This window comes from Bubalus bubalis, chromosome 11 (genome assembly GCF_019923935.1).
Source record: "Bubalus bubalis isolate 160015118507 breed Murrah chromosome 11, NDDB_SH_1, whole genome shotgun sequence".
Classification (NCBI taxonomy): domain Eukaryota; kingdom Metazoa; phylum Chordata; class Mammalia; order Artiodactyla; family Bovidae; genus Bubalus; species Bubalus bubalis.
The window spans coordinates 93,990,864-94,014,753 of record NC_059167.1 but is presented as its reverse complement, the minus strand read 5'-3'; the positions used below and the strand labels follow the sequence as shown (position 1 = coordinate 94,014,753).

The 23,890-nt window shown below is 43.9% G+C and overlaps 2 protein-coding genes across 2 annotated transcripts in view; both read right to left on the bottom strand.

Moving 5' to 3' along the window:
* Positions 1-13,924, bottom strand: part of WDR41 (WD repeat domain 41) — a 163,777-nt gene extending 149,853 nt beyond the window's left edge. The window contains exon 1 of the mRNA XM_025296374.3: positions 13,788-13,924. The gene's annotated coding sequence lies outside the window, so the exon portion shown is untranslated. The remainder of the gene's footprint in view (positions 1-13,787) is intronic.
* A 922-nt stretch (positions 13,925-14,846) lies between these two features.
* Positions 14,847-22,706, bottom strand: LOC102391541 (orthopedia homeobox). Its single transcript, XM_006078598.4, has 2 exons — positions 22,070-22,706; positions 14,847-16,439 (listed from the first exon to the last, which is right to left on the bottom strand). Exons 1-2 carry the CDS (start codon positions 22,475-22,477, stop codon positions 15,909-15,911), a joined length of 939 nt encoding a protein of 312 aa, XP_006078660.2. The 5' UTR covers positions 22,478-22,706; the 3' UTR covers positions 14,847-15,908.
* Positions 22,707-23,890: the final 1,184 nt, after the last annotated feature.

Here is a 23,890-nt window from a genome sequence, read left to right as displayed (position 1 = left end):
CAAGATTGCTGGGAGAAATATCAATAACTTCAGACATGCAGATGACACCACTGGCAGACACAAGACGGCAGAAAGTGAAGAAGAACTAAAGAGCCTCTTGATGAAGGTGAAAGAGGAGAGTGAAAAACCTGGCTTAAAACTCAACATTTAGAAAACTAAGATCATGGCATCCAGTCCCATCACTTTATGGCAAATAGATGGGAAAACAATGGAAACAGTGACAGACTTTATTTTCTTGGGCTCCAAAATCACTGAGGACGGTGACTGCAGCCATGAAATTAAAAGACTCTTGCTCCTTGGAAGAAAAGTTATGACCAACCTAGACAGCATATTAAAAAGCAGAGACACTACTTTGCCAACAAATATCCATCTAGTCAAAGCTATGGTTTTTCCAGTAGCCATGTACAGATGTGAGAGCTGGACAATTAAAAAGGCTGAAGAATGGATGCCTTCGAACTGTGGTGCTGGAGAAGACTCTTGAGAGTCTCTTGAACAGCAAGGAGATCAAACCAGTCAATCCTAAAGGAAGCCAACCCTGAATATTCATTGAAAGGATTGATGCTGAAGCTCCAACACTTTGGCCACCTGATGTGAAGAGCCAACTCATTGGAAAAGACTCTGATGCTGCAAAAGACTGAAGGCAAAAGGAGAAGGGGGCAGCAGTGGATGAGATGGTTAGATAGCATCATCAACTCAATACACATGAATTTGAGCTCAAACTCCAGAAGATAGTGGAGGACAGAGGAAACTGGCACGCTACAGTCCGTGAGGCTGCAGAGTCAGATATGACTTAGCAACTGAGCAAGAACAAATAATGTATAGACCTTGTTTGGACCTGATTCAAACGAACTAATTCTAAAAAAGACATTTTTCAGACAGGCAAATGTGATTATAGATTAGAAGATAAAAAAATAACTTAAAGGACTTCCCTAGTAGTCCAGTGGCTAAGACTCTGTGTTTCCAATGCAGAGGACCCAGGTTTGATCCCTGGACAGGGAACTAGATCCCACATTCTGCAACAGACATTTCTCATGTTGCAACTAAAGAGCTGCATGCCGCAACAAAGACTGAAGATCCTGAGTGCTGCACTAAGACTCAGCACAGCCAAATAAATATTTGTTTCTAAAAATTGCTTAAAACTGCTTATCCGTTTATATTTTTAGAGATATATATTTAAATATGTGCAATGTGTGAAGTGTGCTTTAATACACTAAACAGAAAAATTATGGAAAGAATAATAAATGAAGTAAATGGAATACAAAATCTTTATTACACCTGGGTGATAGATATAGGGGAGTTCATTGTTCTCTCTACATCTGTATATGTCTGAAATTTTTTTATAATTTAAAAAATTAATGCATGCTACAATAACATGCATTCATAGTCAATGCTATATAAACTAAGTCAATGATGAGTTTGTGATTCTCCAATATTGTCAGCAAAGAGGATACTAGGCTATCATTTTTAAAAGTTTCCATTTTAAAACTAAGTTCCCACAGTAAAAAAAAAACTAATTGGTTATATTTAAATCACCATTTAAAACTCCAAAAAACTGTTTAAACATACTCTACATGTTTTGAGGGAGGAGGAACTGTATATATTCTTTTTTTCTTTTTTTTTTTTTCTATTAGCTCAGTTGAATCTCTGCTCTTTACATACCTGACACTGCCCAGGTCATGAAATAAATCCATCAGGATTCTCAGTGACTGTCCTGTGATAAATACACCTGCTACCAGTGCAGGTAGTCAACCATCACAATCTACCCCTTTGGGCACATCTGCAGGCTTCTTATGCACATCTTCATACAGAATCCACAACCATGATCTGCATTATAATTAATGAAACAGCACATCTGACCAGGTCCACCAGGTCTGATGTAGAACCATTTTCAAGATCTTCAGGGAATTGAAGATACCCTAAGGAGAAAGTATGGCTAATTTCAGATCAGGCACTGGATAAACTGTAAGTGATAAGGCAGTTGTTTCCTCAAACAGCTACGACATTGCTGGAGGAGAATCTGAGTGTGTATATAACTACTTTAAATTATAGTTGATCTACTCCTGAACCCTCACTACATCTCCCAAATAGCAACTCTAAATCACCAACATACAGTCCCATATTTACATATGGATCCAATTTAAAACCTCATTATAAAAGGACTCTTTGGTTAACACTGACAGAGCAAATCATTGAAGTGTGGACTATCGTAGTGGTATACAGCAAGCACAGAAATATTAGACCTGAACTGCACATCCTTCTCATTCTATACCCCTAGGTCATTAACACGTTCTTCCTCGGGTCCCCCTTCCCCATTTTAAAAAACCTTTACTTTGAAATCTACATAGAAACCCAATGGCTACGTAAGTTCTCCCATATCTCTTCAAAGGCCCTCAGGAGCACTCACTGCCAAGTTACATGGTACAAATCCATAGCGACACCACAGAGTGAAGTCCCATGGAACTCAGCAAGAGGCAGAGAAACTTGATTCTACATTGCCCTAGTCTAGACTTGCACAAGTCCACACTGTCCATAAAGCTTTCTATAATGATACCCTTTCTATAATGATACCCAAAATAGTAGCCACTAGGCACTTGCCAGCAAATCTGGAAAACTTAGCAGTGGAAAAGGTCAGTTTTCATTCCAATCCCAAAGAAGGGCAATGCCACAGAATGTTCAAACTACCATACAATTGCACTCATTTCTCATACTAACAAGGTCATGCTCAAAATCCTCCAAGCCAGGCTTCAACAATATGTGAACTGTGAACTTCCAGGTGTACAAGCTGGACTTAGAAAAGTTAGAGGAACCAGAAATCAAATTGCCAACATCCATTGGATCATCGAAAAAGCAAGAGAATTCCAGAAAAACATCTACTTCCACTTCATTGACTACACTAAAGCCTTTGACTATGCGGATGACAACAAACTGTGGAAAATTCTTCAAGAGATGGGACTACCAGACCCATTACCTGCCTCATTAGAAACTTGTGTGCAGCTCAAGAAGCAATGGTTAGAACCAAACATGGAACAATAGACTGGCTCAAAATTGAGAAAGGAGTGCATCAAGGTTGTATATTGTCACCCTGTTTGTTTAACTTACATGCAGAGTACATCTGGAGAAGGCAATGGCACCCCACTCCAGTACTCTTGCCTGGAAAATCCCATGGACGGAGGAGCCTGGTAGGCTGCAGTCCATGGGGTCGCTAAGAGTCGGGCACGACTGAGCAACTTCACTTTCACTTTTCACTTTCATGCATTGGAGAAGGAAATGGCAACCCACTCCAGTACTCTTGCCTGGAGAATCCCAGGGACGGGGGAGCCTGGTGGGCTGCCATCTATGGGGTCGCACAGAGTTGGACACGACCGAAGCGACTTAGCAGTAGCAGCAGGCACTTAAAATATGGCTCTTGTGACTGAAGAAGTGAACTTCTAATTAACTTTTAATTTCGATTAAACAGCCACATGTAAGGAATTTCCGAGACCTGGGTTCAATTCCTGGGTCAGGAAGATCCCCTGGAGAAGGAAATGGCAACCCACTCCAGTATCCTTGCCTGGGAAATCCCATGGACAGAGGAGCCTGGAAGGCTATGGTTCATGGGGTCGCAAAGAGTCAGACACTACTGAGCGACTAACACTTAATACTCACTTAGCCACATGTAACTGGTAATTATCATACTGGATAATGTGGCTATGAGCATAGAACTTTCTTTTGTTGTGTTTTCACTCAGGACACTTGATATGCACAAAAGAGTCTTTTAAAATAATTCTCTTTCTCTCATCTGTACACATACAGAACACTAATACATCAAATCTTAATAGTGCCTAACTAGGTGATGGGGTTACAGAATCAGGCATTCAAATATATTTTGAATGAATAAATGTGTTTAGACTTAATTCTTACAATAAACAGGTAATATTTATCAACAGAAAAGACTATGTAATCAGAAAAATTACTAGTACTATAGTCATTAAACCTATAAATAGGAAGACATACTCCAATATGAAAAGTACACAGAGGCAGAATGCAAAATATCACCTATTTTTTGTCACAAATATTAAAAAAGTTAAATGGGCACACATACAAGGAATGAAAGGGATCACAAACCAATGAAAACAATCAGAGGAAGAGATTTTAAGTGGATTTCATTCATGTTGCTTTACATTAATATTTATATACAAAAAAAGCTTTTGAAAAATAAAGTTGAAGAGTAATGAGCTCTACAGGACAGAGCACAAGAATACCATAAAATTTAAATGCAAGGAGCAGATGACTACCCCCTGTCAGCAGTATAAGAAAGATAAGAGGGCAGCAGACATTCAGGGGCAGGAGCATGAGTGCTGCCTGTTGAGAAGAAACAACAGGATCACCACAGAGGGGAAGAAGGAGACTCAAAGCAGAGTGCTGCCAAGTCGCTTCAGTCGGGTACGACTGAGCGATCCCATAGACACAGCCCACCGGGCTCCTCTGTCTCTGGGGTTCTCCAGGCAAGAACACTGGAGTGGGTTGCCATTTCCTTCTCCACAAAGCAGAATATTACACAGTGGGGAAAAAAAAAATGGACTCTGGGGATTTCAAAGCCAAGAAATAAAAATAAGGAAGAAAAAGAGGAGAGGAATTTTCCAAAGGACCAGTGAGGGAAGAGGACTTCTTTAAAGCCAGTTCAGTTCAATCGTTCAGTCGTGTCCAGCTGTTTGTGACCCCATGGACTGCAGCACGCCAGGTCTCCCTGTCCATCACCAACTCCCAGAGCTTACTCAGACTCATGTCCATTGAGTCGGTGATGCCATCCAACCATCTCATCCTCTGCTGTCCCCTTCTCCTTCCACCTTCAATCTTTCCCAACATCAGGGTCTTTTCAAACGAGTCAGTTCTTCACATCAGGTGGCCAAAGTATTGGAGTTTCAGCTTCAGCATCAGTCCTTCCAATGAACACCCAGGACTGATCTCCTTTAGAATGGACTGCTTGGATCTCCTTGCAGTCCAAGGGACTCTCAAGAGTCTTCTCCAATACCATAGTTCAAAACCATCAATTCTTTGGTGCTCAGCTTTCTTTACAGTCCAACTCTCACATCCATACATGACTACTGGAAAAACCATAGCATTGACTAGACAGACCTTTGTTGGCAAAGTAATGTCTCTGCTTTTTAATCTGTCTAGGTTGGTCATATCTTTCCTTCCAAGGAGCAAGCGTCTTTTAATTTCATGGCTGCAGTCACCATCTGCAGTGATTTGGGAGCCCCAAAAAATAAAGTCTGTCACTGTTTCCACTGTTTCTTTAAAGCCAGGAGGCAAATAAATGGCTGAAGTGACTCTGCAGCCCAGCCCTTGGGTTTCACCAAGGAGAAGCGAACAGTATAGAAGGTGTCTCTATGTACTTAGAAGCTTTTAGACAATCAATCTCTAAAGCAATCTGTAAAATCTTGGTAACTCTAAAACAGCTAATATCTGAAGATGGGATACCAAGGGAGGGAAAAAATTACAAGTGGTACTTTGCTATTGTGTTCTTATTGGGAAATATGTCCAACAAACAAGAGTATATATGCCATTTGAAGAAAAATTTTTAAAATACCTGTGTTCCCACCTCCCAAATGAAGCAAGTTTTCCTTTACTCCTTTTCTCTCCAACTCCTGGAGCAGCCCCAAGTGACAGTGAAGTCGCTCAGTCGTGTCCACTCTCTGTGATCCCATGGACTGTAATCTACCAGGCTTCTCTGTCCATGGGATTTTCAGGCAAGAGTACTGGAGTGGGTTGCCATTTCCTTCTTCAGGGGATCTTCCTGACCTAGGGATCAAACCCAGGTCTCCTGCATTGCAGGCAGACACTTTACCCTCTGAGCCACCAGGGAAGCCCCAAACAACTACAGATTTGTAGGGCCGTCTTAGGTATGGCATAACTTCCTTGAATTGCAGAACTGCCCTGGGCAAATAATCTCCAACATCATTCCCAGCTGTTTCCTTATGCTTAAGTTTTTCAGACAGATTAAGATAAAGGCATTCTTTCTACAACAAAAGAGTTTTAAAGGAATGAGTTAGGACACTGCTTTAAATCTGGTCAGTCAAAATGTAAATATTACCAGCTAATTTCCTATTTTGAATGAGGAAAAGGATTTGAAAGTCCTGGCTCTCAAAATTCACAGGAGGGAAGAAAGTTGGAGGCTCACAATAAAACTCCACATACCTTACCAGTTTCTCCTGGGCTTTGATGATTTGCCTTCATCCATATATAAAGAGAGGTTATGACCAGAGATACTTCCTAGCCTATGTACATTTGCTCTCCTGAATGCTCTAGGGTGCCCATGTTTCTCCTCCCACATGGTGATAAATACCGTGGCAAGGTATTGCCGTGGCAACTGAATAAATATGCTGTCACTGTCCCACGCTAGCTTCTAAGTAGCTGTCCAGTTGCACTGCTAACTTTATATAAATCACTAGCACTATCTGCATCCAATCAATCCAATCCAAATCCAAAGAGTGCTTCTTATAGGAGACTATGTCTTGGGTTTTTGTTTTTGTTTTTTTCCTAATGTCTCCTTTTCAGTTAAATGCATGGTATAGCCATACTTTAAAAGTGTCAGTCACTCAGTCATGTCCAGCTCTTTGTGACCCCATGGACTGTAGCCCACCAGGCTTCTCTGTTCATGGAATTCTCCAGGCAAGAATACTGGAGTGGGTTGCCACTTCCTTCTCCAGGGGATCTTCCCAACCCAGGGATCAAACACAGCTCTCCCGAAGTGCAGGCAGACTCCTTACCCACTGAGCCACCAGGGACCACCACCAACTGCCATGCTTCACTGGATGGTACACAGCCCCATGGCACGAATGATTTCAGGACAGGGATGGGGCTACCCTTGCACAGCCATATTGTCTACGGAAAGTTTAAATCTGCATGTTCCAATCTTCCTTTCCTCTCTGGAAAATAATTCTATTGCAGCCCCAACCTCTTCCCTAGTCCTATTACAAAGAGGTTACTATGAGTGGGAGGACCTCTTCAGCAGAACACTGAGGTTTTATGCTTACCTTTTCACTCCCTTTAACACAATGCTGACTGGACTCAGAATCAGGTCCTCTTCTGCCAGATAAAAGGACAATACCTTTCAAAGAAACAGACTAGGCAAAGGTCAGTGCAGGCCTCTGATTAACAGGTGGTTTTAACTGATATGCCCACACTAGTCAGCCATACAGAGTTCAAACATTATGTATTATAAATGGTGAGCACTGGGCAAGAACGTCAGATATCTGAGGAAACAGAACCACACAGTTGCTAAGAGACAGGAACAAGACCATCCAGTAAGATAATGGCTGACCAAGGATTACAACTATGTTTTTCAAACTGTGCTTCATTTCTTCAAGGTCCCCAACTATAACAGAGTAGAGTCAGGACAAATGTTGATATTTTATAACTAAAAGAAAAAGAAATCTCCCTGAGAAGCGGCAACCTCCTAACGAGCAACCCCCACCAGAACCTGAAGGTCCTGCTCTGGAGTTCTGCCTAAGGAGAAAATTCTCATCATAACTCTTCAAACCTGAAATGTCTCAGAGCATACAACCAGTTCTCAGAGAAGCTACTAAGTTTAAAATGAAAATGAAGCTCTTAAGTCTTCCAACAGGGAAATTCAAAACGGCTGGTTTCCTGGCAAGCATGTGCTCCTCCCTCTATTGTGCAAAACAATCCAGTCACTGGAGTTTCTAAGAGTGGCATATTAACTCTTCCAAGATACCTGAGCATCACTTACAAAATTATCTTTTCGAAGATGCTACGTGGGCCCTCAGTTCTTTGGAAAAGGTAATTAGCCTCCCACAGGTGGCCAGTTTATTCCAAGTGAGCAAGGAGCTCACCATAGAATGAGCATGGTCTCTTCTGGTGAGAATGAATTTATTATTTTACTTGTTATCAGGAGTAATTCATTTGTTTTTCACCTTAATGGAAGCCCTTTAATATATGATATTTTAAAAGTGGTAACTACTCCCTGAGATATGACAGACAAATACCAAGTGCAATAAGCAGGGAGGTTTAACACCAACATATCTGAAATTCAACTTAATAAACATCTACTGAATACCTACTATGTGCCAGAGTCTATGTTAGATGTTGGGGAATTATACTGCTACAATTTATCCAGCTGGGTAGTATCAGTGATATTGATAACACTATGTCAGATTATGAATGGCTATTAACCTGAGTATGGCAGATGGCCCACCATGGCTTGTCCTGGTCATTAGAGGCCTGAATCTGATCAGTGGCTTCAAATTTAAGAGGACAGGTGGAGAATTTAGTAACAATATAGGAAACCAAACACAGTTTACTGATGTGAAATGAGACCTGCAAGGAAAGGTCAAAAGAACCCTAAGTGGAGAGGAAAATCTCAAGGAAGGCACTGCCATCCTCTGCGGCCCAGTCCCTTCAGGCAGCCTTGCCCAGGAACTCGAGCCACAAGGAGTTCCTGCTTCTCTGAATTTCCATTTCATTTAAAATAAGGATCAGAGTACTGAGCACTTGATCAAATCATTAAAAACTGCCTTGTACAGTTTTCTTTTTAAAATATATTTGTCTTGTCCCCTTAATCACACGGTAGGTTTCTCAAGAGCTTGGATAGCATCAATTTCTCTAGCACCCTCCCACCTCCATGCCTTGTCAATAAGCACACACAAAAAAACAGTTGACTTCCAAGTATGAAAAACATGTAAAGTAAGAGAACTAGAGGTGTTTATAACAGGGAAAATAAGATTGTGGCAGAGATATTCTACTCACTGACAATCCACATGCTCCCCTACATTTGCCAGCCCTCTTGCAATTAGGGAAAGCCATCTAACTAGCTCTTGCTTATTGAATCTTTAACAGAAGTTTGGCCCAAAGGTGAGAGTCAATTCACACCTTCAAGTTCTTTCTTTTCCTTCCCCAAAGATGAAGAAAACCCCATAATGAAGTAGTCGAGCCACAAAATGAAAACAGCTTGGATCACTGAGTCACACATGGAGGAATGGTGTCCATGAGAATCACTTCACTTACATGGAATTTGTATAAGCAAGAACAAACCGTACTTATGTTCAGCCAGAGAGGTTTCTCTGGTTTCACAGCATAGCCCAGTGGTTATACTGACTGATAAAAATATTAATAAAAGACTAAAAAGAAAAGTAATTTCAGTACTAAGAGGTGTAATAGAAAGTCCCCAGTGAGGGAAGACTATAGAAGAAAGAGCATGAGGCAGACTAAGCTCAATCTCACAGAAAAACACAAATGAACTTCTCGGTCAAGCCAACACTTACTGGAAGTTGGGCCAATAGTAGAGGTTTTGTGCTCAACCAGAATCTGCCGGTCTACTTGGTGGGAAGTGAAAAACAGACAGCTGTGCTCAAGAGATCTGAACATGACTTCAAAGAGACCTTCAAATGCTAAGATTTTACTTCCATGATTGACAGAGGGTTAGGAATATGTGGAGAACAGAAGGGTGAGAAATAGCTTATATTGAGTTGTGACTACTTCATATTACATAAAAGCAACATCAAAAGATATCCCATAACATCTTGCAGGGACAGACAGAAACATGCTGGAAGCACCGAGGGCATTGAGGATCCTCTCCCCCGTGGACAGACCATCCCACCTTCACATATGACGCCGCCAGCGCCAAGCGTCCCCAGAGCTAGTTCCCAAGTTTCCTGCCACCTCAGCCCAGAGCTGTCACAGGAGACAGTTTCATTGCTAAAGATTGCTCATACAATAGACAGCCTTCTCAGTGGCACACCAGAACTATCATGAAAGAATTAACCTCTAAAGAAAGGATAAAATCTAACAGGAAATGAGTATTCCTACACTCTTGAAACCATGTTTAATTTTATCACAGTTACCTATGAGTTTCAATTTCTTTGCAAAATAGAGATTATAATATCTACTTCATAAAGATGCCATGATGATTTAAATGAGATAATGCCCTCTAGCAGTACTCTTGCCTGGCAAATCCCATGGACAGAGGAGCCTGGTGGGCTGCAGTCCATGGGGTCGCTAGGAGTCGGACACGACTGAGCGACTTCCCTTTCACTTTTCACTTTCATGCATTGGAGAAGGAAATGGCAACCCACTCCAGTGTTCTTGCCTGGAGAATCCCAGGGACGGGAGAGCCTGGTGGGCTGCAGTCTATGGGGTCGCAGAGTTGGACACGACTGAAGTGACTTAGCAGCAGCAGCTGAAAAATGGGGTGCAAATGTAGGCTACTGGAGGAAAAGTAATAGGTACCCTCAGAAAATGTTATTTCTGAAATCAGTATTGCAGTACCTAATAGCAGACTAAGCAGGTGATAACTAATAAAGCAAGGGCAGCAAAAAAGAGACCAACTCAACTTCATTGAGCTCATTGAGAATTCAGAAAGTAGAAAATCTAGAAAGAATTTAATTTCAGTACACCTATGTTTTGTGTTTTACAATTTAGTATTGCTAATTTCATAAGAATCACATATCTTTTTGGTGCTAAGGGCTTCTAGGAGTTCTTAAACTGACCTTGATTGGATTCGTCTGAAACAGAATCAATAAGGACTGTGAGTAAAAAGCACGTAAAGTCCTGTGACATTTAAATGAAAGACATAAAGAGTATATAGTATATGTGTCTTATGAGTTAATTATATATTTCTTGGTACTTGTGAATTACTTCAACTCAGAACTAAGATGAATTGTGGCAGCAGGAACAACTGCAGTAAGTACATCTATAATTCAAGGTGGCTTTAAAGATGGACACTGGGATGTATGGGATATCTGATCATGTGGATGGAAGATGCAGCTTACCTGCACAAACTAATTGTGTCTGCCTAAAGACTGATTATGACATTGTCAAAAGCAAAAGAGGGCCCTCTGTGTAGCTCATGCCTGAAATTCCTTAAAAGCATGTTCCAGGAAGTTGTACAAATTCAGGCCTTGTTTTGATAGAGTATGCATGCGGAAAAGCATTGTTCTGTTTCTCTCTGTAAATGACCACATGTAAACAGGCCACTGTTCCAGTCCCAAATGCTCTGCACTGTTGAGAGCTAACAGAGAGCCAAGCAGGGGGCGCCCCCCTTTGCTGCTGCTTTCATTTTTAAAATGAATCATAATTTCTGCATTGGATACGAAGATGGGTTTACAGCTATTAGCCATCATATTAATAATTTAGAAAATACATGCCCAATCACTTGTGTTCTTTCAATTCCCTATGAACACAGCTGCAACCCACATTAGAAGCGAGGGTGAATGGATATTTTTCAGATGAGATATTTGGGTTGAATTATTAGGGTAGCCTGTACTACAAAATTACTAATAAACATTGCTTCTGGCTCAATTTAGTCTGAACTCAGTGACCTAGCCAATGGTGACAAATCAAAAACTCTGAAATGCCCGATGAATGAATCCAACTAATCAAGGAACCCTGTAGGAAGTAGATGCCAGGATTAATGAGCCAGTAGCTTCACCATGCCATGCTGTTATTTCTTCACATAAATGCCCTCAGATGAGATTATCTTTATGTCATGAAAAGGAGAAAAGGAAGGTTACCTTCTTTCAACTGACAGGTTAACTACTGCCATTACTAGAAGACACATCTTTGTGGGTGAAGTTTTTCCTTTACCCTAAAAATTCATACGTTTGAAGTCCACGACACAAATTAAAAACATTTTCATGTTCAAGGTAAGCAGCCACTGATGACATCAAACATAAATTGCCTCAAAGTTAGAACTTCCTCTATATTTTCCATTTACATCTACCTTGATTTACCCAAATGGCTCTGCACGCTATTTTCTATTCAGTCTCTAACGTCATCTCTGGTAGGCTAAAGTCCTATATTCTGTTTCTCCCACCATCAACAAAAGGTAAACTGAATGCAAGATCACTACTCTGCCATCACTTGCATGCCACGTACGATATTCAGGACCGACACTGAAAAATACAGATACAAAGATAAAAGTGCGTATTCAAATAAATCAGTCATATAGTTACATCATGATAGACTTTGACTTTTCCTAGCTAGCACGTGGTGTTGGTATTCAATGCCAAAAAAGACTACTCAGCAAAAAGTACAATTCATTAGAGGCAGGACATCTGACATGCTGTACTTATCTACCTTGTTCTCCGATATCACTCATCGTTTGTTATTGTCTCTATTCCCTTATGGAATATAATTAGTTATTTTTAAAACTTTAACAGTTTTGAGTCAGAATTGCTGATAAGGAGTAAAAAAGTAACATGAAGCATGACTCTGTTGTTAGTTTTTTTCTTCCTCCTTCAAAATGCAGAAATCTCTCAGGCTTGTGATTGAGATTCTTATTATCTGCTTTTTATCACTGCTAAACCTAAACCTTAACAATTTAGACCAGGTTGCCTTCCCTTATGCTAATGGCATCTATGACATTAGAATGTTCAGAATTCTTAATACAAAAATCTATTGCCATAGAAACAAATATTATTCCAGAGTCAGGTAAAGTGAAAAACTCTGCACACTTTCATTATAATATTGATAAATAACCATTACATTATGAAATATAAGTATCTTTGAAAGCATCTATCACTTCAGTTGATTTGCAACTTCTCATCAGTGTTCTGAGTTGCCCCATTTTTTTTCAAATGAAAGTCCCATTTCCCTTGCCTTGCAGAAATACAATTTTTAAAGATTCCACTTAGCATCCTTTATTGCATTCCTACATCATAAAGTTATGCTTTATAGCAGCATAAAAAAGCTGTAAAATTAGCATCCTTGTAAACAACCTTCCATGCTCAGTGGTGAAACAATGTGTGATTTGTACTGATCTCTTAAATGTGACTTGAGATTACAGTATCTACAAATTCACCTTAAAAAAAAAAGCACTAAGCCAACGGAGAATATGACAAAATGCAAAACCAAGGAAAAGTATTTTTCATCTACAGATATTTTAGAAATTTGGTTATCACACTTAAATTAAAATCTAAGATGAGTTCTAAAATATAAAACTGTTCCATTTTTATATGAAATCCCACAAGAGCCTGTTTTTATCTTCTTTAATAATTTAACATTATATTAAATACCCTTTAGAAATACCCTCTAATATTATATACCCTTTAGAAAATGTAGAACTGAAATATTGTGTGAACCCCTTTAATTAAAATTCCTAAGATAACATGAACCAATGATTTTTCATTATCATAGAAAACCATGCCTTTTTGTCCTCAGCTTCCAGGAGATCCCACTGTGTTCTCTTAGTTGAGTAACAAATTACAACAGGGCCCTAAGCTCACACCTAAGCCAACGGTTTGAAATTGTGTTCTAGGACAAGGGAGTTTTTAGGGTTTCCATTCTGCGGCAACTAAATTAGAAATCTTCCCATGGGAAAGGGTGCATTTTAATGCCTATAATGACCGTTAAATTTCAAACCACAAGATTGATTTTGGTTAGTCTTCCAAAGGAAGCCTGCGATACCGATTTGCCTTCAAGTTTTAAAAAAAACCCGAAACCTTCCGCCTCATTCTACCGCAAACAAACCGCAGCAATTTTTCACTACCAGTTAGTGTGGGGACGTGCGCTGAGCACGTGGCTAAATTTGAGGTTAGCTCGACCCAAGCATGGATCCTCAGAAAACTAAAGCAAACCCAGTGTAAACCAGGGAAGGCCTGACAGGCCCTGATCCGCAGCCAGGGCGCCCCGGACACCCTTCTCCCGACGACGTGCCCCCACCTGCAGCCCCAGGTGTCTGAGGCCTCGCCTGGACCCCCGACATGGAGGGGACTGGCCGCCTCCTTCGGACGGCCTCGAAGCCTAGGCCCCCGGGGAGGGGCCCCGGCCCTCTCTAGTCCACCGGGTACCTTGGGGCAGACGCCAGAAGGAAGAGCTCCGGAGCTCTCCACGCTTCCTTCACCGTGGTGCTTCCAGACGCAGCCCTACGACGAGGGCTCCCGTCCGCTGCTTTGTCCGGTAGAGACCGTTCACGCGAGAAGCTTGTCGACTCTCGGGCCCTGCGTTAAGTGCGGGCAGCTGCGCCCGGAGGCCCATCTCGGGCTCAGAGGCAGGGGTCGACCTGAAGCCTCGCGAGGCCTCGAGCTTGCGTGAGGCGATCGCCCCGCGGCTTCTCACTTCCGGCCTGCGTACCCAGGGACTGCAGGCTAGGCCTGCCGGCGGGGACGCTGTATCCGTGCGTCCTGTCTAGGGTGCGGTGCGACCTAGGAACTGTACCCAGGCCCACCGAAGAGCAGACGAGTCTCAGACACGGGGATCCCGCCAACTGGGCACCGAGAACCTCTTAGAAAAGTTATCTTCCCTTCGCCCCACGAGACCCTTCTGTCATTCAAACTCACACCAAAACCCATCATTCTCCGTATCACATACTGAAAATGATTTTATTTTATCCATTTACATTTAACTTGATATAAACTTGTTCGGAAAAGTCAAATAATATGCTTTATATTAGCTCAAACATTTATTAAGAAAACCAAATTCCATAAATAAGCACAGACAATAAGTTAAAACATATCACAAATTGACCAGTATGTAACAAGAATGCTTTATCTACACAAAACATCCTATTTCACATGTTTGTTCATTCTTCGAAAGCGCTTCTGTTCTCTGGGTTTGGATTTGACCAGCACATGCAGAAAGAGCTGATTGCGTTTCTCTGTACAAAGTTGCAGGGTTGTAGATGCCTGAGTGCACCCTTCGGCAGCCGGCAGGGGCCAGGGCAGTGGCCGAGGGGCACGAGGAAAAACAGGACGACCACAAAACAACCAAGGGCACAGAGCAGCGCGAGGAGAGAGAAACGGAAAAAAGGAAGCAAACCAACCCCAGTCCTGAAGGATCCAGAAAAAAAGATGTGGCTTTTGGTTTTACAAAAGGAAAATTTTCTTACGTGTTTCTTTTATTCTTTCTCATAAAGACATTTATCAAAATGGGTAAGATCACCTCTTCATCACATGACTGCTTTAGTCTACTCCAGCCACCCAATCCACTGACATGTTCCTCCTGAGAAGCCTTCCCTCAATACCCTCACATAGTTGTACCTAAGAAAATAAAAGATGAAACAGAAACGTTCTCTTGCAAGCCAATACACGGCTGCAGGTATGTGACTGGATGGACAAGGCAAGGAACGGCTAGTGGGAGAAGAAAGAAAGGAGTTCGGTGCAAGAATACAGGGATAAATCAAATTGTAATCAGGCCCTCAGATGAGGCGGTTGGTAGTAGATGCTTGCCCTCCTTTTAGACAAAAATCCTAACATTGTGCTGTCCCTTGAACACGTCCGTGTGTGACCTAGGTGCACTGTGTATGAGTGTGTGCGCGCGCGTGTGTAGTGTCTGAGAGTGAGCGAGAGTGCGGGTGTGTGTGTTTCTGCCCACAAACCAGTCCACTGGTGTCTGATTTCAGATCCTGAGTCTACTCCCTGCTAAGTAAAATGGCGGGAAGGATGCTTTCGGCAGGGCGCGGGAGGCTGGGGCGTGAGGAGCGGGGCAAGAAGGGACCGGGGGCGAGGCGCGGGGCGAGGGGGCCGCAGGCGTCGTGGAGAAGGTGTGGGTGGGCATGCCGCCCGTCGGAAGGCCAGGCGGAGGGCGCGAGCACGACGAATGCGGGCCGGGAGGCGGGGAGGCGTGGGGCCCGGCGCTCGCGACTGGGCGGAGGGAGGGGCCAGGTGAGGCGGGTGGGGCGCGGCGGGGAGGGTGCGGGGAGCGGAATCAGGCGGGAGGGAGGCCTCGCGGGCCGAGGCTCGGGGTGAGCCCGGGAGAGTGGAGGACGGAGGGAAGGAAGGGCCGGACGAGATGTGGTGGAGGCCGGGCGGGGAGGGAGCAGGGCGCCGGCGCTGGGGCCGCGGCGGGAGAGCGGGGCAGGGCGCCCGGGCGAGGGCCGGGGCAGGGAGCGGGGGGCCCGGGCGCGCGCCGCCGGGGCCTCGGGGCGGACCGGGGGGCGGTGCCGGGGGCGGAGCGGGCCGGGCGCGGCGGTATTAAGTGAAGCTCATGGAGACTGTGTGCTCTAGCGCCTTGCGGCGGAGGGAGGCGATGCTCGTGCCCCGCCACACATCGCTGCTGTCCGGGGAGCTGCAGAGCTGGGGCGAGCCGGAGACGTTGCTGGGGCCGGGGAGGGAGGCGGGCACCATGCCGGGGAAGGCGGGCTGGTAGAGATGCGACTGCAGCCCCGCGCCATTGGAGCCCGCCAAGCTGTTGGACAGGCCCATGGAGTTGGGCGGCGGCCCGGCCGCCAGGCTGCACTGGGACAGCGACTGCGCCATGGCTTGCTGCCTGCCCAGCGCCGGCGGCAGCGGCAGCTGCGACACGCCCGGCATGGCGGCCGCCGCCCAGCGGGTGTCGTTGGCATGGAAAGAGCACAGGCTGTCGCCCATGGCGGCGGCGGCGGCGGCGGCAGCCGACGGGAACTGGGGCAGGCCTGGCGTGGGCAGCAGCGTGCCCGGCGCGCGGAACACGTTGGTGGTCTTCTTGCGCTTCTTCCACTTAGCGCGCCGGTTCTGGAACCAGACCTGGAGCGGACGGGGGTGGGGAGACACACAGGGCGCTGTTAGCCCGCGGGCCGGCCAGGAGCGTCGGGGGCCCGAGCCCGAGAAACCCGCGGCAGGTCCACCCCCTCGGCCCCAGGCCGAACATGTGCCATCGGCCCGGAGCGCCCCCACACGCCGCCGGGGACCCTGGTTCTCCACCAGCCCTAGGCAACCGGCGCCCCGGGCCTCCACCGGGCGCCAACTCCAGGAGAACTGAGTGACCGTGCCCGGGAGCACTTACGCACCATGCAGACAGACACCGCACGCAGCATTCACCACGCCCCTGCGCGCCGGCACATTCTGCGAGCCGCTCAGACGCACTGGTCTGCAGGCAGGCATGTTGTCAAACCTGGGCCCGCAGGTGTACAAATAAAGATAAACATGTGTACCCGTGTGGCCTAATAGCGTGCCGTTAACAATGATGGGGTATAGAATTTTCAGAAACGCTGGAAATTTGGAAATTGATGAAGAGCTGTGGATGACAAAGCCGGTTTCAAAATCGAAAGACAAAAGAAAACCCCTAACGCCACGGATGACGGAGCGGAGAGCTTAACATAGTGATCCATGTGGGAAAGCAAGCGCCACTGAGCTACGGTGTAGTTTGGGTCACCACAGTGACTTCTGATTCGTAGCGACTGGTACTACTGCCGCAAGTCCGTGCCTCGTGCTCAAGCCCCTCTAAGGGTACCTATATCTGGGTTGTGCAGGTGTGCTGGAACCTGCTGCTAGAGCCCTAAGCCTCAGGGCTTTCAAATCTATTATTTCCAAGAATTTACTATGGATCCCAAATAACAAAGCCTCCAGTTCCCTCAACCCCACCCCCACCCCGCCTCATTTCATCTATAAATTAAAAGCAAATCTTCTGACTACTACAAACCAAAGGAAGTCGTTTAAAGATCACACTACCTATGAATCAAATTTAATTTTGCTCAGACAAACCCAGATGTCTTTTTAAAGGAGATGTGTTTGATAAAATATACTCCAAATGAAAATAATCTTCCTATTAGTTTTTTCTTAACAGTAGACCCTGAAAGTTCAGACTTTATAAGACAAATTTGCCTGTCAATGTCAAATTCACTACCACAGGGGAAGGAAAGGTTCTTCCCAAAAGACATCAAGTAAACTGCCTGACCAAGAAAACTTCCCCTCACCCCATGTTTAAATTTGATTTTTTTTTAAAGCCAGCCTGTCCATTTGGCAGGCTTGCAGTTCAACATATAGTCAGCTGGAGGTTTACTATGCATAAATATAAATGATATGGGACACAGCTTAGGTACTGATTGAATTTTCTCATAATTTAATTTGGTCAATGCAACTTGACCACTGTAAGGTCATGCATTAACCCAAACTCTTTAGTGTTTATTCTGCAAACTATCACAAGTATGGGAGTACCTGACCCCCTTTCCCAGTAAACCAGTTCACACCCAAGCAAGTGGAGCTACACTCCCCATTTACCAATATGAACAGCCCTGCAATCTAGAATTCTCTTCAGTCTTTGGGCTGGCCCTGGCTTTTCTACCATACATGCATCATCACCCACCACTTCATCTCTTTCTGGTTTCTACCTCATTTTCCATGTTTTTGCCTACTGTAGTGTCCAGATTGGGTAAAGATGCAGGGTCCTTTCCCTGTTAAAGCCCCTTGAGCTGGTGGCGCAGTGGATTAAATGAGGCAGCAGGGCCCTAGATAGAGACTGGGATCAATGCGGCAGCAGGCGGAGGATTGAGCTGTTAGTGGAGAGTAACCCACAGGAGCCCAGGAAAGCACCTCTAGGAGACTGACTGCCACAGGTCGCTTTGCATTATCCATCCAAGGCTGGACCAGGTGGAGCCCTAGACAGGAAGGTGTCTGTGACCAAAATGGTCCCCATACCTCACATTCTGCACCCAGATATATTTCGAAAGGTATCTATAGATTAAAGACCGGTTCCCAGAACCCTGCAAATGTCAGTGACTTCTGAAATGTCTGACTGACTGCGGTGGGCATGGTGTGGAGAGTGGGGAAAGAAACAGAAGAAAGGGGGGAGGAATTGCCCAGAAGAATCTCAGTAGAAAACATGCCTGCCAGAAAGATTTCTGAATCTCAGGCACAAGCAGAAAAGAACAGCTGTTGAAGAACTAAATATTGTAGAAATAATCGAAAAATTGTGCTCAATTATGTTTGAGGGTTAGTAGTCAAATGATGGCTACAAAATTTTTTATGTTTCATGGCTTACTGGGATGGGGGAAAAAAAATCTGCATGGGATCTGAGCACCTCCGTTCCAAGGTATGATGCATATGTTTTTAAAATGTGAATGTTTCCACTTGAAAACTAGAGCATGACGGATTAAAATGCAGGTAAAACCTAAGGGAGATTTTGAGAATGCACAGATGACAACTCCAGGAAATATATTAACCGCAGCCACAGCCAACTTTGTACTCAGTTTGAAATGCAGCTCTTCTCAGAAGATGCTTAATACAACAGTGAGAATCTAATGGAGGTTGGAATTTAAAAATCCACTTTCATGATATCTGCTGTTACAGTAATATAGACATACTATAAATGTATTTTAAAATATATAGCCCGTTTAATTCCCCACCTATAAATGGCTCAGAAATAGAGAAAGAGAGGAGAAAGAATATTACTTTTTCCCCCCCTTGAAGCAAACGCTTTATGAAGATCTCATTGGAATCCAGCAAATGATTAATGTGAAGATTTGGGAGGAAATCTGGGGAGCTGTATTAAAGCCTAGATCTCAGGTTCATTTCGATCAGCCAGCCGTGAACTCTGGGCCGAATTCATTACACTTTAATAGTGCTGGGAGAGGAAGAAAATGCAATTTCTCATTCCATTAGAAAACTAGAAAATACTCTCGGCTTGTCCCCCTATTAAGATGTGGCAGGTGACAGGGCCATTCTGGGGGACACGGTCAATGGAATTACAGCACATTATTTTTGTTCGTATAAAATATTGAAAGGCAAGCCTGACTGTGCAGAAGTTATTTCACTGATTTGGTTTTTATGTAAATAAAATATTGAAAGTTAATTAATCCGTGCTAGAGACTAATGATTATGCTTATTATATTGCATTTGATCGCGTAATTTGCATGATTCTCGCATTGCTGCTTAATAAGCCATTCCAGGTTATAAATAATTCTGAAATTGGTTTCTAATAATGGCATGCTATAAAAGGAATGGTTTTATTACACTAGCCAGAAAAAAGGAGAGATATCAGACATGGAATTGGCCTCCGTGTGAGTAGAGGTGCTTTAATAAATACTTAAAAGGATGATATATGGCAGATATAGATAAAAATAAGTATATTGGATCATTTAGCCTAGAATCAAAAAGTATCTTTAAAAACATACAATTGCAATAAATTAAATGTTTAGATCATTTTTAATCAGTGCAGTGGCCCACATACTGAAAAGAATTTGTGGCAATCTGTTAACGATAAAGAAAACTATGAAGTACTCATCATATAAGAACATAAACCAATTACTACTTAATTTGAATTTGGTCAAGGAGCAAAGATACAGTGAATTGTGAAGTAAATACATTTTACATAAATTATTTTTGCATTACATTACATAATGTTAATCATTTTGAAATGTTAATTAAGAAGGTTATGTTGATCTGATTACTTTTTAAACTATGGAACATTATTTTTAAAAATATTGAAATTACCATTCTATTAAATTTTTCCTATCAGCAGCATCAAGCTATTATCTTTGGTTGAACATTATGCTAGAAGAATTAAAGTACTCTGTCTCTATCCTTCTTGATTATTCTTTTGTGTACTTCTTAAAAATAACTGTTTCTATTACATAGTTTGTGCTTTGTTTCATTTATAACTTCTTATATTAAAAGAATCACTGCCATTAACCTTTGGAAGACCTAATAAAGTTTAATAGACCTCGTTTTCTTTTTTCATAAAGTCAGTTGTCCAATTATATTTTATTTGTGATTCTAAGTTATATTTTAATTCAAACTAATTACTAGTAAGCCTAAGTTAAGCAACAGCATTTTAGTCCTTAAAAATTATTATATAGTATTTCTCTTGAGTGAAAAAAATGTATGAATTTTGAACCGACAGGATTTTAACAAGCCAGTACTATCATTAACAGTAATGAAAATATTGAAATTGTATATTTCTGTTAAGATATGAACTCAATTTCAGATTTAAAAGAGGAGCAAGGTTTAAAAAAAAAGCTTAAGAGCATTAATAATATATATCTGTACTATGCAATTAACGTGCCTCTGATGCTTAATTTCAGTGGCCCATGGTTCAGGGCTTCCAGAGTTCACTAAAGAAACCACCAGATTTACACTGAGTAAAAATGTTAATATAGTGTGTTATACCCTTTATTAACTTGACCACCTTAAGTCCCCAATGACATTTATTTGCTGACTGTTTAAAACAGAAGGTTAGACAGTCTTTAAAATGCTGAATGGAGACAGAAAAATTCAACACTGTGATTATGAACACTTTTGACTTTTAGATCAAATGTAAAGTAACTGAGACCTTTAAACTTTGATGTTTAAAATTTGTAAAATGGAGATCTTTAACATTTTTGATAGCAGCTAGAGCTGAGATTGACACAGGATAAGGAACAGAAAAGACCCTGTCGAGGACAGGCTAGAAAGGTTTTCAGCACCCTGGATAGCTCAAGTCTAACCGCCCCTCTTGGAATTTCACCTCCAGCACCTATCCATAAAATATTTGATATAATGTTTTCATTCTTCTAAAAAGTGGGAAAAATCTGAGATTCATTGGACTTATACCCCAATTTTCAGAAAAGTTACAGGTGTGGTTTGTAAGTTATATATAATTTACAACTTGGAGGGTGGTTGGACCAGAAAGAACAAGGGGTCAGTAATGATTTTGTTTACTACTGGTCAATCTTTTCTGACCTAAATGTCCTTTCTTCAAATCGGGTAGCTATACCAGAAAGCCCTTATTCCCTCCCCCGCCCCCCCCCCACACACACACTGCCCAAGTTACTTTAGGGGAAACCAGGACTCAGGCTGTGGGGGATCGCTCCAGCTCCCCCAGCGCATTGGAAGGCCACCAGATTCGAAGCCTTTATAAGCATCGAAGCTAGAGGGTATTTTGCCTGAGCGCGGCAGGAGTGTGATATGCAGGAAAACCCAGGTGTGGATCTTTTCTGAAAGGCATCCACTTCGCCTTATTTTCTCCTTTTTCGTGTTTTCTGTATTGTATGATGCATTCTCCCATTTATCCAGACACGACACAAACTCATTAGGGGGTAATGAAATATTTGTCTATAACGGGAGCTGGAGTGGAATTGCCCGCGGGGGTTAAAACGCCGCCTAGGAGACACGGAAGGTGGAAGACCCGGAGATTTCCTTCTCGGGAGGAAGGAAGAGACCTAACAATCGAATGACGCCGGCTTCGCTTTGGAGGAGTTTCCGCGGAAATATGGTTATACTGGCAGGAGATGGGGGCACTGTCTGCCCATCGATGGGGTCAATTCGCGGGCAGAGGAGCTAACTTCACCCAGGAAAGCTTAGCCCAGGATCCCTGTAAGGGAAGAAAAGACCCTGCTTCCTTTGCCTAATTCCTCCCACGCCCTCCTTGTCTTCTTCCCTGGCGCCCAAGCCCAGCGTACCTGCACTCGGGACTCAGTCAGCCCGATACGAAGTGCCAGCTCCTCGCGCATGAAGATGTCGGGGTAGTGAGTCTTGGCGAAGCTCCTCTCCAGTTCGTTGAGCTGAGCAGGGGTGAAGCGCGTTCGATGGCGCTTTTGCTTCTGTTGGCCCTGCTGCTGACCGGCTTGGCTGGGGTTCGGGCCGCCCTGGGGCCCCGGCTGCTTGTCCGGGTCCTTTGCGCTCACCGCCAGCGAGGCCGGCGTAGAGCCCACTGTGGTGATGTCCTCCCCAGGCAGCAGAGTGGCTCCCTCGACTGGGTCGGAGTTGGGCGCTAGGTCCCCTGGGTGGCCCCCGGGGTCAGAGCCCCCTACGCCCAGCCTACACTTCACCGCCTCCCGGTGGCCCAGAAGCTCGGCGGCATCTTTCATACCTGAGGAGGCAAGGGGATGGCGGTCACTACTGCTCTGGCCATTCCAGGAGGGACTGTACGCCCCGCGTGATCCTTTTCCAGCCCCGTGCTCGTCTCTCTCTGCGCCCACGGTCGCCCTACGGAGCAATCTCCCGGGGTGCTCAGCCTGGGGCCCCAGGATCTGGACTGTCAGGTTGCAAGACAGTCTCCCGGCCTTTTCCCTTCTCTCCGCAGCGGGGTCCCTTAGTAAACAACACATGCTTTCGTCTCTCCCACAATGAAACATTCCTAGTCCCGGCAATGAAACATGCCTCGGAGACCCTTTCATGAACCGTACCCCACGGCGTTCTAGGAACTCCAGAGCTTATCCTGGAACCGAGCGGGGGTTGGGGGGAGGGGGGAAGAAAAGAAAATTAAACAATTTTCTCCGTTGCTGCCCCACCTGCGCTTAGGCAGCCTGAGAAACTCTGCCTCCGACCCTCAGCCAATTCCCTCTCACTTTCGGAAAATGAGTAAGTTTCCAAGCTTTCCACCCCCTGAAATCAACCCAAATCAGCTCCGCCTCCCCCTCAAATCAGAGAAAGTGTTTGGAAAATGGAGTCACATCCATCACCAAAGATTTCCAAACCGGAAACCCAGAGCCCAGTAACCCAGACATCTTTAAGAAAACTCAAGTAAAGTCTCTAGACATAACAGTGAATCAAACTTTAGAGAATTCAACTTTTCTTTCCGGAGATATAAAAGGTGTGTTCCTCTCAGCCATTGATTGGCAATGCCGACTCCCTTTGCAGGCCGGATGCCTACGAGGATGAATCTGGCTTTTCTCCTTTCTCAGTGAGTACACTTAGTAAATTGCTTCTATTGCAGTGGCTTCTCCTTCAAGACTGAGTTTTACAAATTCAACCATACTTAAACGAGGAGCAGAAAGAGGTATGAGGAGAGAGAAAGAGAGGGAAAAAGAGAAGAAAGAAATCTGAAATTAAGGCAAACAGGAGGGGAAAAGAAAAAAAAAAAAAAAACACGCCTCCAAACAAATTATCACGGGGTAGATCGCCCCTTCAAAAAAATAAAAACAATAATAAGGGGGAGGGAGGAAGTGAAAAAATAAAAAAAAAAAAAACAAAAAGTAACAACATCACCCAACTCCTTTGAATCTACATATTCCATAGATTTTTTTAAGACGATGTGAAATTAAATTAAACTTTAATGCAGCACAATTACTTTTAAAGAAATTAGTCCATTTAGGGCACATTAAGGTAAAATAAGGAACAAATTGACAATTTCCTGCCCGGGCTTCTCCTGGCTGCCCGGGCGAGAGGCGCGCACTCACCTAGCCTGGCGTCCAGGAGGTCGGCGTGAGACAGCATCGCGCACCGCTCCAGGGCGAAAGCTGTTCCCCCCCAAATTTTAGCGGCTTTAAGTTATTTAAAAT